The sequence below is a fragment of the Leucoraja erinacea genome, chromosome 3 (genome assembly GCF_028641065.1).
Source record: "Leucoraja erinacea ecotype New England chromosome 3, Leri_hhj_1, whole genome shotgun sequence".
Classification (NCBI taxonomy): Eukaryota; Metazoa; Chordata; class Chondrichthyes; order Rajiformes; family Rajidae; genus Leucoraja; species Leucoraja erinaceus.
In genome coordinates this window covers 70132732-70149365 of record NC_073379.1, presented here as the reverse complement: position 1 = coordinate 70149365, position 16634 = coordinate 70132732, and the positions used below count along the sequence as shown (strand labels likewise).

Sequence of the window (16634 nt, the reverse complement as noted above, 5' to 3'; positions counted from 1 at the left end):
GTAGCGAGTGATTTTTTTTTTCCGGCCCTGGCTGTCAAAACTCACCTTCCCGGTGATGTCTTTCTGGAACTAAAACTTGTGTGCATCTGAAAAACGGAGGTATTGCTGACCAAAGTTGTTTCACTATTATCTGCTTGTTGATTTTGGTGGTGTCAGGAAAAGGAAGAAGTGGTTGCATCTGTTTCATAATAAACCCATTGTGGTGCTCGGACATGGTGGTCTTGTCCCATTGCTGATACTCTCATCTAGAAGTCTGGCAGGTAGGTGCCAACCAGTACACCAACCAAGAGTGTTCTCCGTCATCATTCTGTCTATATCCTGCCTAAGACAGATGTCAAGTTTGCCCTTGGGAATTGAGCCCCATTATCAACAGGCATGAAACTGCATTCTTAGAGCCGTCATCATCATCATCATCGCTGGGGATTATAACCAAGGTAGCGTGAAAGTGTCCTCGCTTAAACCACCGTCAACACGTTATCTTCAACACCAGAGGACACAATACACCTGACCACTGCTATACCACCGTCCAGAACAGATGATGCACTTTTGAGATTTAAACCTGGGCAGGACTTGCACAATACGTGCATGTGAAGGCCATGTAGTGGGTTGTAGAACAGAGACTGAGAGGTAAAGGAACATTATTTTCTGAAAGTGAGGACAAGGGCAAAGTGGATGGTGGTAGCATTTGACACAGCTGTTCTCATCAGTCAGGGCATTGAGTTCAGGAGTTGGGACATTACGTAACAATTGTTCAAAATGGTGAGACCCCACTTGGAGCATTGTATGTAGTTCTGGTCATCCAGCTGTATGATGTCATTAAGCTGCAATGGGTTGACCATCTTTTACAAACAAAGGTCCCAATGTTTGCTTGCATGTTGTGCATCTATGGGAAGGGCCACGGCCTTATCCCGTTAATTTAAACTGACAAGGCTATGAACTACAATAATTTGAAAAAGACGTTACCAGGGAAATAGTCAACACACAAATATCACTCACATATGTGGTGTGAAATCAGTCCCTGGCCCTGCATTCAAGTCACTGTTCTTAAGATAGATGCCACCAATCCTCTCATGACAACATCTTCATCGTTTTTTGTTTGGTTTATAACAATAAATTTCTTTGGTTTTATTGATCTTCAGAATTACTAAGAGTAGAAGTTCAAAGAAAGGATTTTTTTGTGAAAAACAGGAAATTATGCAAACATCTCTGGAAATCTCACTTTATTTAAAGTTCACAGGATCACATTCATAATTCTGCAGCGTTCATTAAAAGAATAAATATTTTACACACAAAATATTTTTGGCATGCACTGCAAATTCAGAAGTTCCAAATATTGGCACATAAGTTGTAATTAATTTCAACCTTTCAAAGAAAGCGAGAGCAGTAATTTGGCCGTGATATCTCCAAGATGCAGGCACTTTTTCATTAATCATTATGCAGTACTATGACAGGTTTTCTTGTAGTATGCAATGTTATTGCTCTTGTTTGGAATTCTATGTTAAATACAAATTTGGTGCCTGGTTTTTATGAACACAAACACACCTCCAAACTAAGTGAATAATCCAGGATTCTAAAATGATTCCAATGTCTCCAACATTGATGAAAAGGATTAGATGGGAACAGGATTCTATTCCTTAACATAATAACATTTGTTACACAGGCTGTGAAACCCTGACTAATATCCACCATCAACATTTCTTACAGTAGGACTCAGTTTAACCATGCTTTTGTTGTAGCCAACTTCAAGGTTGAAAAATGACAATCGTAACTTGTAAACTGTAGAGAGCTATCTCTGTGACTCTTGTGAAAACGCTTTTAGTGTAAAATAAGGTTAAAAAATTACCTTTGGATTGGTCATAAATATGTTACCGTAGACTGGATTCGAAGAATTGCACTGTGTCTAGAAACAGTCCAAGAATCAGCATAACAAGTAACAGTAATGTTATATATTCAGCAAATTATGCATTATTCTCAAAGTTCATTATCAAGAATGAGCTTTTCAGCCAATGGTAAAGTTAAAGTTATTCACTTGCTGGTATTTGCGGGAATACATCACTTGATTTTCATTATACAAAAATCCTTTGCGCGTCTCATTCTAGGTTCTCCTCATCACAGCTGTTCTGTAAGTTCAAAGATAAACTGGTTATATTCACCTCATAGTTATGTTGTAAGATTAAAATATCCCACTGTACCAAAAGGATCTAGAGGCATAACCAATTAGTTTAGCGTAGCATGTAAAGCACAGCTGGTGCCTGGAAATTGACTCATTATGTATTTCCAAGCTCATCTGTGACCCGAGGGAAGTCTGGGAAAATTTGTAAATTAATCTAGTTTACTTTAAGTCTAGCGCTCAGCTCCACCAGGCTCCGGTCTGTACCAAGCAACATTTCTTATTGAGAATCTAGAGAAAAGGGAAGAGAGATGGTGAATCTACACCTAATAGAACACAAAGACTGGGTTATGTGGGGGAGGATTAACTGCATTAATAAAATGAATGAAATAAATGTATACTCTCCACTTATTTTGAATCAATTCCAACACAATTTTCAATTTACATTTTTTGAGTTTACCATCTTAAATATTCCCTTCAAGGTTGAAGTGACCAGGGTTCACAAATATTTTGTATTAACTCAGATTGCTACAGATTAGAAACAGCAATTTGTTTTTCTCTGCACTCTCTCACATTCCTTGCATTTCAGTGATCAGGCAGAATTATTTATCTTGTGAAAACACTGCACTTTGTGCATGGCTTCCATCAGGTTCATTTTCTGAATTATTCTCACTGGTACTTGAACGTAAAAGGCCTTGGAACATTTCTGGTACAATCAGAGGGTGTGGGAAAGGGAATGCATCATCTGTTTCTATAAAATAATGGTGGCTTATCGCTTCCCAATTACCATCCCACTAATTGGGCTGAGATTCATTGGTGGGAAGGAGATGACGACTATTTTATTAATCCTTTCCTGTCTTTCAACCAATTCTCAAACCATACTGGTCTATGATGTCCACTTCCATATGCTCTAACTTTGCTCGGAAAACCTCATCTAAGGAAATTTGTCAAATGCAGCCTGAAAATCCACAAGCATCATATCCACTTGTTCCTTCTCAATTATTCTGCCAGATAGATCCTCAAAGAGCACTAATACATTAAACAATTTATCTTTCATGATGTGATCAAGCAAAGTTAACATAGATATAAGATTAGACACTTAAGAGCTGAAGTAATTCAACAGTTTAGGCTGCATCTCTGGATAACATGGATAGGTGACATTTCAGGCTGGGGCCCTTCTTCAAACTAATTGTAGTGAGAGGGCAGGGGAGGAGAACGCTGGAAGAGAGGTGGGTACAGGAGAAAGTTTGGCAAGTGATAGGTGGATGCATATTGGGGGGTGGGGGGTTCGATTGGCAAATGATTAGACAAATGTTGAAAAACACCTGCCATTTGTCCAGATTTCTAACTGATCTATATCCTGTGCTATTCTTTGACAACCTTCTTTGCTATCTAAATGTTTGCATTCAAGAGTAATCGGGAATGGGCTATAACTGCAGATGGTGCCTAAGTCACTCACATCCTTGGAAATGGGCGAAAACTTTATTTTCTTTTCATTTATTTCTGGTTTTAAACCTCTCAAGGACTCGTCATTTTGTAAACTCCTCCAACCTGAGAAAATGCCAAGATTTTACCTATGAGTTTCAGATATAATTATTCAAATGTCAGTGGCTGAAATTTTTGGTCATTTACCTGAATATCTCTTTAAGTAGTTAGGTATCAAATTTTGTTTGGGACTTTGGTATTTACATTTGTTGTTATGCTGTTATCCCATTCAAGTATAACACAATGAAAAGGTCACTAACATAAGTTCACATTGTGGTTGATAGACACAAACAGCTGGAGTAACTCAGCGGGACAGGCAGCATCTCTGGAGAGAAGGAATGGGTAACGTTTCGGGTTGAGATCCTTCTTCAGTATGAAGCTTATGCCAGTCTTTTGTGTCTTTAGTTTAAACCCAACATCTCCAGCTCCTTCCTACACATTGTGGTTACCATTTTCAAAAGATAAGGAAGTTTTCAATAAAGTTCAAGCCCTGCATTCAAAGCTACTGCCACAATAAGATGGTGAACTGAAGCCCAGCATTGTCCGAAATATCATGCAAGGTTCCACTCTTAATTATGCTTCCAGGAGAAATAATAGGATAATGGAAGATTGCAAGTTAGTGACACTCAAGATAAGATCAATCCACAGAACTTTAATGTGCCTCTTAGTGACTGACTCAGTTTCCCATTGCTGTGGATTGTCTGGTCTCATGGATAATAAAGGGCGAGATAATAAAGCCCAAAATGTAGGGGAGAGAGAAGAAAAAGACAATAAACAGAATAAAAGAGGGTGGGTTTCTTAAATGTATATATTTTAATGCTAGGAGCATTGTAAGAAAGGTGGATGAACTTAGAGCCTGGATTGACACCTGGAAGTATGATGTTGTGGCGATCAGTGAAACATGGTTGCAGGATGGCTGTGATTGGAAACTAAATATTCCAGGATTTCGTTGCTTCAGGTGTGATAGAATTGGAGGGGCGAGAGGTGGAGGTGTTGCATTGCTTATCAGGGAAGATATTACAGCAGTGCTTTGGCAGGATAGATTAGAGGGCTCGTCTAGGGAGGCTATTTGGGTGGAACTGAGAAATGGGAAAGGGGTAGCAACACTTATAGGGGTGTATTATAGACTGCCAAATGGGGAGCGAGAATTGGAAGAGCAAATATGTAAGGAGATTGTAGATATTAGTAGTAAGCATAAGGTAGTGATTGTGGGAGATTTCAATTTTCCACACATAGACTGGGAAACACATTCTGTAAATGGGCTGGATGGGTTGGAGTTTGTAAAATGTGTGCAGGATAGTTTTTTGCAGCAATACATAGAAGTACCTACTAGAGAAGGGGCGGTACTGGACCTCCTGTTATGAAATGAGACGGGTCAGGTGGCAGAGGTATGCGTTGGGGAACAGTTCGGGACCAGTGATCACAATACCATTAGTTTCAATATAATTATGGAGTGGGTCAGAACTGGACCTAGGGTTGAGATTTTTGATTGGAGAAAGGCTAACTTTGAGGAGATGTGAAACGATTTAAAAGGAGTAAATTGGGACAGTTTATTTTAAGGGAAAGATGTGGAAGAGAAATGGAGGACATTTAAAGGTGAAATTTTAAGAGTACACAATCTTTATGTCCCTGTTCGGTTGAAATATTGGAAAGAGCCATGGTTTTCAAGGGAAATTGGACACGGTTCGGAAATAGAGAGAGATCTACAATAATTATAGACAGCATGGAGTAAATGAGGTGCTTGAGGAGTATAAAGAATGTAAAAAGAATCTTAAGAAAAAAATTAGAAAAACTAAAAGAAAATATGAGGTTGCTTTGGCAAGTAAGGTGAAAGTAAATCCAAAGGCTTTCTACAGCTATATTAATAGCAAAAGGATAACGAGGGATAAAATTGGTCCATTCGAGATTCAGAGTGGACAGCTATCTGCAGAGCCAAAAGAGATGGGGGAGATATTGAACAATTTATTTTCTTCGGTATTCACCAAGGAGAAGGATATTGAATTATGTGAGGTAAGGGAAACAAGTAGAGTAGCTATGGAAACTATGAGATTCAAAGAAGAGGAAGTACTGACGCTTTTGAGAAATATAAAAGTGGATAAGTCTCCAGGTCCGGACAGTATATTCCCTAGGACAATGATGGAAGTTAGTGTAGAAATAGCAGGGGCTATGACCGAAATATTTCAAATGTCATTAGAAACGGGAATAGTGCCGGAGAATTGGCGTACTGCGCATGTTGTTCCATTGTTTAAAAAGGGGTCTAAGAGTAAACCTAGCAATTATAGACCTGTTAGTTTGACGTCAGTGGTGGGGAAATTAATGGAAAGGATACTTAGAGATAATATATATAAGCATCTGGATAAACAGGGTCTGATTAGGAACAGTCAACATGGATTTGTGCCTGGAAGGTCATGTTTGACTAATCTTCTTGAGTTTTTTGAAGAGGTTACTTGGGAAATTGATGAGGGTAAAGCAGTGGATGTTGTATATATGGACCAGTAAGGCATTTGACAAGGTTTCTCACGTGGAGGTTGGTTAAGAAGGTTCAATTGTTGGGTATTAATGGTGGAGTAGCAAGATGGATTCAACAGTGGCTGAATGGGAGATGCCAGAGAGTAATGGTGGATGGTTGTTTGTCAGGTTGGAGGCCAGTGACTAGTGGGGTGCCACAGGAATCGGTGTTGGGTCCACTGTTGTTTGTCATGTACATCAATGATCTGGATGATGATGTGGTAAATTGGATTAGTAAGTATGCAGATGATACTAAGATCGGTGGGGTTGTGGATAATGAAGTAGATTTTCAAAGTCTACAGAGAGATTTATGCCAATTGGAAGAGTGGGCTGAAAGATGGCAGATGGAGTTTAATGCTGATAAGTGTGAGGTGCTACATCTTGGCAGGACAAATCAAAATAGGACGTACATGGTAAATGGTAGGGAATTGAAGAATGCAGGTAAACAGAGGGATCTGGGAATAACTGCACAGTTCCCTGAAAGTGGAATCTCATGTAGATAGGGTGGTAAAGAAAGCTTTTGGTGTGCTGGCCTTTATAAATCAGAGCATTGAGTATAGAAGTTGGGATGTAATGTTAAAATTGTTCAAGGCATTGGTGAGGCCAATTCTGGAGTATGGTGTACAATTTTGGTCGCCTAATTATAGGAAGGATGTCAACAAAATAGAGAGAGTACAGAAGAGATTTACTAGAATGTTGCCTGGGTTTCAGCAACTAAGTTACAGAGAAAGGTTGAACAAGTTAGGGCTTTATTCTTTGGAGTCTTTAAAATGATGAGAGGGATAGACAGAGTTGACGTGGATAAGCTTTTCCCACTGAGAGTAGGGAAGATTCAAAAAAGGGGACATGACGAGAATTAAGGGACAGAAGATTAGGGGTAACATGAGGGGGAACTTCTTTACTCAGAGAGTGGTGGCTGTGTGGAATGAACTTCCAGTGAAGGTGGTGGAGGCAGGTTCGTTTTTATCATTTAAAAATAAATTGGATAGTTATATGGACGGGAAAGGAATGGAGGGTTATGGTCTGAGCGCGGGTATATGGGACTAGGGGAGAATACGTGTTCGGCACAGACTAGAAGGGTCGAGATGGCCTGTTTCCGTGCTGTAATTGTTATATGGTTATAAAACTCCATGCTGAAATAATGGGATTGAGGGGTTGGGTGGAGAGAATTGAAATGCTTAAGCTTGTGCCATTAATGAGGAACTCTTCGGTGATAATGGATATACTTTGCACTAGTTCTTCTTACCCATGACTTCATCCATGCGTGCATCGCTTTTTCATGCTCATCGACTGCATTCCTCCATTTCGTCAGCTCTGTCGACCATTTGCTTTTGGCAAGGGCATCTAAATCCAAAACAAAATAAATTAATTAGCTATGATCAGCAAGTTTTCTAATTTAATGTGCCTATAACTGGAAATTAATGCCTCGCATTCAAATGAATCATCTTTGGCACCATGAAACCATGAAAGCAACTCCAGGAGATGATGTGAACTGGAAACACGCAAGACTGCAGACGCTGAAATTTAGAGCAACAAAATAAATCTTGCGGAGGAATTCAACAGATCAAGCAGCGTCTGTTGATGCTTCAAGTCAGGATCCTTCATCGTGACAATAAAGTATTCATTCATTCGTTCACGACTTGTGTGTCAGTTCAAACTCCAAGCTCTAGTAAGGAACTGTACATTTCAAGCTACCTGCAAGTGACAATGCAACACATTCCACAGGACCCTGTCTGCAGAGATATAAAGGGAAACAAAGCTAACACTGGGGACAATAAACTTGTTACTTAATAAATAATGACGGGACCAAAAAAAATTTGATTTTTAAATCAATTCCAGCAAAATAAAATCTGCTTAGTTTATAGATTCTCAAGATCCCCATTTAGCAAGTCTCAGTGCCTTGGTATGCCAGAAAACTCTGGCTTGATGTGCAGACGTGGTCAAATGGTCCATAAATTTAATCAGAGCTGCCACACATGCACTCTCAAACGTTCAAAGAAAAACTGGATTCTTTCATTATTGAACAATTATTAATGTGCGAGCATCAAACTCATAGAAAATTACTTGCATGGGGTTTGCAACAGTAAATAGTAGGTGACCAGGTGACCCCCCCCCCCCCCTAGCAACAAGAATGATTACTAGCAAGAACACTTCTGATACATTTAATTTTAAAATAGCTTTTAAATTGATCTAGTATAAACAGCTTTAACTACAGTTTTAGTTTAGTTTATTATTGTCAGAGGTATACTGAAAAGATTTTTGTTTGTGTGCTATCCAGTCAAGGAAAATACTATACATGAATACAATCTGGTTGTCCACAGTGCACAGTGCACAGATAAAGGATAAAGGGTTCAACATTTAGTGCAAAGATATAATATTGAAATCCAATAAAGTCCAATTAAAAATAGGCCAAAGATCTCCAGTGAGGTAGATGGGAGATCAGGATCGCACTTTAGCTGATGACAGAACCGTACATTTGCCTGATAACAACTGGAAAGCAGCTGTTTCGTGAATCTGAAGGTGTGTTTTCAGTTGGGTGCAATGCTCCTGCCTCGTCACTTTGATTATCTCGCACACATTCCTTAAGATCATTTAAAGTAGGAGGGGGACCAGACCAAATGGACCTATTCTGCCATGTAATAAGATCACGACTAATCTAATAGTTAGCTCCACTCTCCTGCCTGTTTCAAACACCCCTTGATTCTGCCAGTCTACCCCTTCTTACCCAGATCTACCTTATACTAGCAGATCTAACCCGCCCATTCCCCTTACCTCTTGATCAACTATCTCCCTTCTATTCCATCAGTTTGAAGAAAGTCCCTGACCCAAAACATTGCCGGTATAATTTCCCTCCAGATTCCTACAGCAGTTTATCATTTGCTCTTTGATCCTGCATTTGTTCAAAAGTCTATTTTGCTTACTGAATATATTTATGGGATGGAGAATTCCAAAGATCCATGATCTTCCAAGAAGGATTTTGTCTTCATCTTTGTCTTAATAGGGCAATTCGGAAACAATACTCACAAGATCTGGATTTGCCACAAGAGCAAGGGTCATTTCCTTCAAGAACTGTTTGGTGAACACCATGCACACAATATTCTTAGTTCGTCGTGATTTCTTTACAAACCAATTTTCTCCCCTCAGTTGCTGGAGAAATTGACGAGCATTTATTTCACCACTGACTGAGTACTAACACTGTGCTTTGGAAATTCAGCTTGTATCACAACAACATCTCATGATTTGGTTACTTTTCACCACCAATTTAGGGCCAACATCCACTGCTGACAAATTCTGCCACACATACTTTCATATCCTCCACTGACAATGGTAATTCTCTAATTAGTCAATGGTGTGAACATAGTGATACTAGTGATTCAAACCTTTTCTCACTTCCTCTACAAGTTAAATGCCACATCAGCATCACATCAGGTTGGAGCCTGATTGCTATAAACTTCTGTATAATAAATATTAATGAAAAATAAAAATCTTAAGAATCAAGCACCTACAATGTGACTTTAGTGGAATGAAGCGATCACTAGCTTAACCATGTAGGTCTGGATGTCACCAAGCCATTTTTATATTGTTGCCAAAGTTAGTGCATCTTGCTTCATCTCCTCCGAATAGTCTCTGTCAAATTCTTGTCCACTATATTTTGTGGCACTCCTGGGAATAACCTAATAAACCATTTTTGAACCTTCTCTATTGCTAACACATTATCCTTGTACTCTGGCGGCCAGAAGAGTGTGCACTACTGCACTATGCGCTATCTAGTATTTATAACATTTTAGTAAAAACGTCCCAGCCATTGTTCAATAGCTCGATTATTGAAGCTCTCTCTCACTCTCTCTCTCTCTCTCTCGCAAGTATCCCATATTATTGATCACTGTCCAGCTATCTACAGTAATCTAGGGTCACCTGGTGTCTTATACTTCACAGTATCGTGCCATTTATTACTTCCATGCCTACTCCAACTAATTACCTCACAAATGTGCAAACCCAGTGCTAGTTCTGGTCAGGTATATCCAATGCTTTCCAATGTCGTCAATTCACAGGACCAAATCTGGTTCAACGAGAGTGATTTGAAAACAATACCAACTGTAAGAGCACCAGATGTATCTAAATTAAAATTCCTACCAGGTGAAGGCACAGTTTTACGGGTGTTTGGTGTTCCACGTTGCCTGAATTACCCCAACTCCCATGACAACTTTCAACACATCCAGAGTGGGATGGAATAATCTCAGATAGACACAAAATGCTGGAGTAACACAGCAGGTCAGACAGCATTGTAGGGGGAGAGGGAGAGGAGGAGGAAAGAGGAAGGAGGAATAATCTCAATTTGCCTCAAAAGGTTTATTGTCCATAAATCGACAACCCAGTCCGACTGTCACAATATAACAAGTGTGTACAAACTGTAAGATGGAGCACAGGAACCAAGTCTTTGCCAGTACTTTGCAAAACCGTAAACAAGAAAAGGGAGCTAGGCACATACAAATGCTCCTTCAATGCCCTTGCATGTTCATTTAGAGCCATCCCTTCACCTGGGGCAAAATCCAGACATTCCCCACCCATGCACACAGAAGCAACAGTTCACTCCCACCCAAGTGCCCAAATGCAACTCTCCTCAGGGACATTCACAAGTATTTAAAAAATATTGGCTTAGGTTCTATCGTTTATTTATCCTTGATTACATTTTTCTCCCTACTATGCAAATAAACTTGCAGGCATCACACCAATGCAAATTATTGTTTCATCACTTTACCTTCAACTATGATGAGTACATTTGACTGCGCAGTTCCTTTTTTGGATATAACGTGACAATGATATTGGGTGTCAATAGTTACTATGTCCTTCAACCAGCTGATTGCATGGGTTCTCCCATCTCTTAATGCCTGAGTTTGGTGCTTGACAGAATCAGTCACCCTTTGACCATTTTTCTTCCAAATGAAGCGCAAATCTTTGGGTCCTGTAGAAAATAAAATATTTAGAAATCATCACTATCACTAAATGTTGCCAAATTACTTCAATTTAAGGCTCTCATTACTATCTGATTCAGTCAAGAGCGACCACCAATAGTCAGATGTGTGACTTGCTGACAGCTGACAAAATGGACTAGTGGTGTGTGGATGCCCGCATGTTCCAACATAAACTAATAAAAGCAAAGGAGCTTAGTGATAGTATTTACAAAATGCTCCAATTTTGCCTTTTGGGGTCAAGTCCCAGAAGATACCACTGTCCTCTCTGGGTTCTTCCTGATGCGATGAAGTCCAAAGCTACAAGATTTTCTGTCACATGATGCCTTCTCTAGTAGGACATTGAATCAAATGTTTGACAAGAAGTGTTGACCCTGTGACTTAAAGATCATTTGATTAAGCAAAAAATTGTCACTTTTATTTTGTTCTTTAAAAATCATGAATCATTAGCTGTTTTACCTTTAGTTGTATTCCAGAACATTTGAAGGTACAGCAAGCAACAGTTTATATCAAAGAATAACATCCCTGTTTAAAATTCAACCGCATGTCATAAAACCACTCGGGTTCAAGAATAGCTTCTTCTCAACAACCATCAGGCTCTTCAACACTACATAACACTAACTGATCAACTTTGGTTTCATTAGGATTTGGGTCTTTTTTTTTTTTGCACTAGTATTTGGGGTTATTAATTTGCTGACTTTTAAAAATATATTATCTATGTGGATTGTGTTACAAGCTTGTCAAGCTGCTGCAAGTAAAAATGTAATTGTTCTGTTGTTAGTAAGAATGACAATTGAACACTTGACTTGACTTGATTTCTCCAGTGGATAATGAGAGACACTGGATCTCCAAATTGGTGTGGGAAGACAGGAATCCAATGACAGAAAATGTCAACTGGAAAGGTTCAGCCCACAGGCCACTTGGAATATATTTCACCTTAATTGGTAACATTGTCCCCACGCATTGTCATTATAAATCCTCCCTTGCCATCTTCCTTGGACTAACAGAGCCTCTGCCAATGTGATACATGCCACAACATTTAGCCCTGAAAGGTTCCAGTGGAAGCACCACTGACATTGGCAATTTATGCACATTGTAATGAGACACAATGACTAAACATCAAGCATAGGCTGTTCTGTTGAGATATGCCATTATTAATGTACTTGAAACCATACAATCTCCTTGAGATTGTTTATTGCCCTTCTTCAATATGTATCAATAAAGTAGTTTCTACTTCTTTCCTCATCTTTTTAAGCTGCAACTGTGATTATTCTTAATAATGTCCACAGCTATCGAAAACATTTTCATATTTAACTCATCTCAATAGGATACAGCAGACTGGACTCCATTAACTTCATTTTATTACTATAGATAAGGAATACTGCTTACAAATTTGAATCGAGTGGCATTAATGCAAACCACTTAAGATTTATTTCTTAACGTTTGGATTTGGATTTAAATAACCTTCAAGTGCTTACAACAAAAGGAGACCAATGATGAGCAGTTTGCTGTAGGGATAAGTGTTTTTAAAAATTGTTTTTGTAATGTTATGCAAAGTAATTTCAAGATTGGAGACTGGAACACTTTTCTACCCTAAGCCCTTAATCAGATTCAGATTCAACTTTAATTGTCATTGTCAGTGTACAGTACAGAGACAACAAAATGCAGTTAGCATCTCCCTGGAGAGCGACATAGAATATGACCTGTAGCGCCTCCCGGATGGTAGGAGGGTAAACAGTCCATGGTTGGGGTGAGAGCAGTCCTTGGCGATGCTGAGCACCCTCTGCAGACAACGCTTGCTTTGGACAGACTCAATGGAGGGGAGCGAGGAACCGGTGATGCGTTGGGCAACTTTCACCACCCTCTGCAAGGCATTCCGGTCGGAGACAGAGCAGTTGCTGGATGCTCTCGATGGTGCAGCGGTAGAAGTTCACCAGAATCTGAGGAGACAGATGGACCTTCTTCAGTCTCCTCAGGAAGAAGAGACACTGGTGAGCCTTCTTGACCAGAGTTGAGGTATTGTGGGTCCAAGAGAGGTCATCGGAGATGTTGACCCCCAGGAACCTGAAGCTGGAAACATGTTTCACTTCCGTCCCGTTAATGTGGATGGGGGTGTGCGTGCCGCCCCTAGACTTCCTGAAGTCTACAATGAGCTCCTTGGTCTTCTTGGAGTTAAGGGCCAGGTTGTTGCCATGCTGCTAGGAGCTGGACCTCCTCCCTATACTTGATGATGGTGTTAGTACCATGTACAGGTGTGCAGTCGTAGGTGAAGAGGGAGTAGAGGAGGGGGCTCAGCACACAGCCCTGTGGAACGCCGGTGTTCAGGGTGAGAGTTGAAGAGGTGTGCTTGTCTAACCTAACAGACTGGGGTCTGTTGGTTAGAAAGTCCAGTATCCAGTTGCAAAGGGAGGGGTCGATGCCCAGGTTACCGAGTTTGGTGATCAGTTTAGAGGGTATAATGGTGTTGAATGCTGAGCTGTAATCGATGAACAGCATTCTTACGTAAGTGTCTCTGTTGTCGAGGTGGGAGAGGGCGGAGTGAAGTGCTGTTGAGATGGCATCCTCCGTACTCCTGTTCTTGCGGTAGGCAAACTGATAGGGATCTAATGTGGGGGGTAGGCAGCCTTTGAGGTGTGCCAGGACCAGCCTCTCGAAGCACTTGGTGATGATGGGATTAAGTGCAACTGGGCGGAAGTCGTTGAGGCTTGCCGCAGTGGAGTGTTTTGGCACCGGCACGATGGAGGTGGTTTTAAGGCACGTGGGGACAACTGCTTGGGCAAGTGACAGGTTGAAGATGTCACTCCAGACGTCTGTCAGCTGCGCAGCACAGGCCCTGAGGACGCGCCCGGGGATGCCGTCAGGGCCAGCAGCCTTACGTGCATTAGTCCTACTCAGTGCCACGTACACGTCGTAGGGGGTGAGTGTGAGTTGTTGGTGACCAGCAGGGAGCACAGCCTTGATGGCTGTCTCTAGATTGTCCCTGTCGAAGTGGCCATAGAAGTGATTCAGCTCCTCAAGGAAGGAGGCGTCGCTGGATGTGGGGGTGACGTTGGTGGGTCCATAGTCCGTGATGGCCTGGATGCCTTGCCACATGTGTCGGGGGTCGGAGTTGTTGTTGAAGTGCTCCTCAATCCTGAGCTTATGGCAGTGCTTGGCCTTCTTGATGCCCCTCTTCAGGTTAGCCCTGGATGAACTGTAGGCTCGAGCATTGCCTGACCTGAAAGCGGTGTCCCGTGCTTTCAGCAGTAGCCTGACCTCGCTGTTCATCAATGGCTTCTGATTCGGGAATATGGTCACCCGTTTGAGGGAGGTGACACTATTGATGGTGGAGTTTATAAAGTCCAGACCAGAGGATGTGTAGGAATCAATGTCCGTGTGGGAGTCAAGGGTGGCCTGGGCTGCAAACGCCTTCCAGTCAGTATTTCCAAAACACTACTGAAGTGTGGAGTCCGCTTCCTCTGACCAGACTTTAACTGTCCTCACAGTGGGTTTAACCCGTCTGATGAGTGGGGAGTACTTAGGGAGCAGGAACAATGAGAGGTGATCAGACTGACCAAGGTGGGGGAGGGGGACGGCTTTGTAAGCTTCAGCCATGTTAGTGTAGACTTTGTCCAGTGTCTTGTCTACTCTAGTGGCAAAGGAGACATGTTGGTGGAATTTGGGGAGTACAGTCTTCAGGTTGGAGTGATTGAAGTCATCCGCAACAATGAAGGCTGCCTCGGGGTTGTGCGTCTGTTGATTGCTAATGGCAGTAATCGAGGTTCAATTCGAGCACAAACAGATGTAAAACATTAGCTCCCTCTAATCCGCACCAATCGGGGTGAATTTTCCATTCCACCACCTGGGCTGTAAAGTAGAAGGCATATATATCACTTGCCTGCCCTCCTTATTTTCATTCTCATAGACATGTGACTTTTGCATAATTTCTGAAACCTCGCACCCCATATGCAACGTTTTTGTTAGCAACACACTTGCAGCTCATTTTCAGATTTATTTACAATAATTTTGCTTTGCCGGTGCTTAATCTTAGTTCAAACTTGAATTGTTCCAAAATAATAGAAGCCAGAGAGAAGGAAGACAGAGGTCAACAATATAATGATCAAATCCAGCCTATTCTTTACCACATGGAAGAGCATCAGGATGTCAAAGCAACTGGAATTGAATATTACACCAAGGATTTACAACACAAATGTTGTTGGTGTTAGTTACACAAAAATGCTGGAGAAACTCAGCGGGTGCAGCAGCATCTATGGAGCGAAGGAAATAGGCAACGTTTCGGGTCAAAACCCTTCTTCAGACTGATGGGGAGTGAGTGGGGGGGGGGGGGGGGGGGGGGGGGGGGGAAGAAGAAAGGAAAAAGGAGGAGGAGCCCGAAAGCTGAGGGATGGGAGGAGACAGCAAGGACTAACAAAATTGGGAGAATTCAATGTTCTTGCCCCCAGGATGCAGACTCCCCAAGCGGAATATGAGGTGCTGTTCCTCCAATTCCGGTGTTGCTCACTCTGGCAATGGAGGAGACCCAGGACAGAGAGGTCGGATACAGAGTGGGAGGGGGAGTTGAAGTGCTGAGCCACCGGGAGGTCAGGTTGGTTATTGCGGACCGAGCGGAGGTGTTCGGCGAAACGATTACCCAGCTTCCACTTGGTCTCACCGATGTAGATCTGCTGACATCTAGAGCAGCGGATGCAATAGATGAGGTTGGAGGAGATGCAGGTGAACCTCTGTAGCACCTGGAACGATTGCTTGGGTCCTTGAATGGAGTTGAGGGGGGAGGTACAGGGACAAGTGTTGCATCTCTTGCGGTTGCAATGGAAAGTGCCCGGGGAGGGGGTGGTACGGGAGGGAAGGGAAGAATTGACAAGGGAGTTACAGAGGGAGCGGTCTTTGCGGAAAGCAGACATGGGGGGAGATGGGAAGATGTGGCAAGTGGTGAGGTCACGTTGGAGGTGGCGAAACTGACGAAGGATTACTTGTTGTATGTGATGGCTGGTGGGGTGAAAGGTGAGGACCAGGGGGACTCTGCCCTTGTTGCAAGTGGTGGGATGGGGAGAGAGAGCAGTGTTGCGGAAGAGACCCTGGTGCGAGCCTCATCTATGGTGGAGGAGGGGAACCCCCGTTCCCTGAAGAATGAGGACATCTCCGATGCCCTGGTGTGGAACGCCTCATCCTGGGAGCAGATGCGGCGTAGACGGAGGAATTGGGAGTAGGGGATGGAGTCCTTACAGGAAGCAGGGTGGGAAGAAGTGTAGTCCAGATAGCCATGGGAGTCCGTGTTAGTTGGGTCTGCATTGGTTGTAGCAAGACCAGGTTGCTAGTTTGAAATTTCTAACACCAAATCCAACAAAATTTTGGTCAGAAGGAATTGCTAAGCAAGAGCAACATCGGGACCATATAACCTATGGCTAAACAGTTAGTGTGAAGATGGCAAATGTGTTATCACAGGTGAGGAATGGACCCAAATGCTGTGTTCTGAACAGCCCTCTGCTGAACACTAGACAAGAGGGTGCAAGGTCATGTGATAGCAGAATTAGGCCATTCGGCCCATCAAGTCTACTCCGACA

At 42.1% G+C, this 16634-nt stretch overlaps 1 protein-coding gene across 2 annotated transcripts in view; it reads right to left on the bottom strand.

The window, feature by feature from the left end:
- Positions 1–1199: 1199 nt before the first annotated feature.
- The window catches only part of sema4d (sema domain, immunoglobulin domain (Ig), transmembrane domain (TM) and short cytoplasmic domain, (semaphorin) 4D), a 157644-nt gene continuing 142209 nt past the window's right edge, over positions 1200–16634 (bottom strand). The window contains exons 16-18 of one of the 2 annotated variants that reach the window (XM_055632880.1): positions 10863–11066; positions 7350–7447; positions 1200–2120 (exon numbers count right to left, since the gene is read on the bottom strand). In XM_055632880.1, the coding sequence (XP_055488855.1) occupies positions 2091–2120; positions 7350–7447; positions 10863–11066 (332 nt within the window). In that variant the 3' untranslated portion in view covers positions 1200–2090. Of the gene's footprint in view, positions 2121–7189; positions 7448–10862; positions 11067–16634 lie in introns of those variants that run through there. The other variant, XM_055632878.1, reaches the window with a different exon arrangement.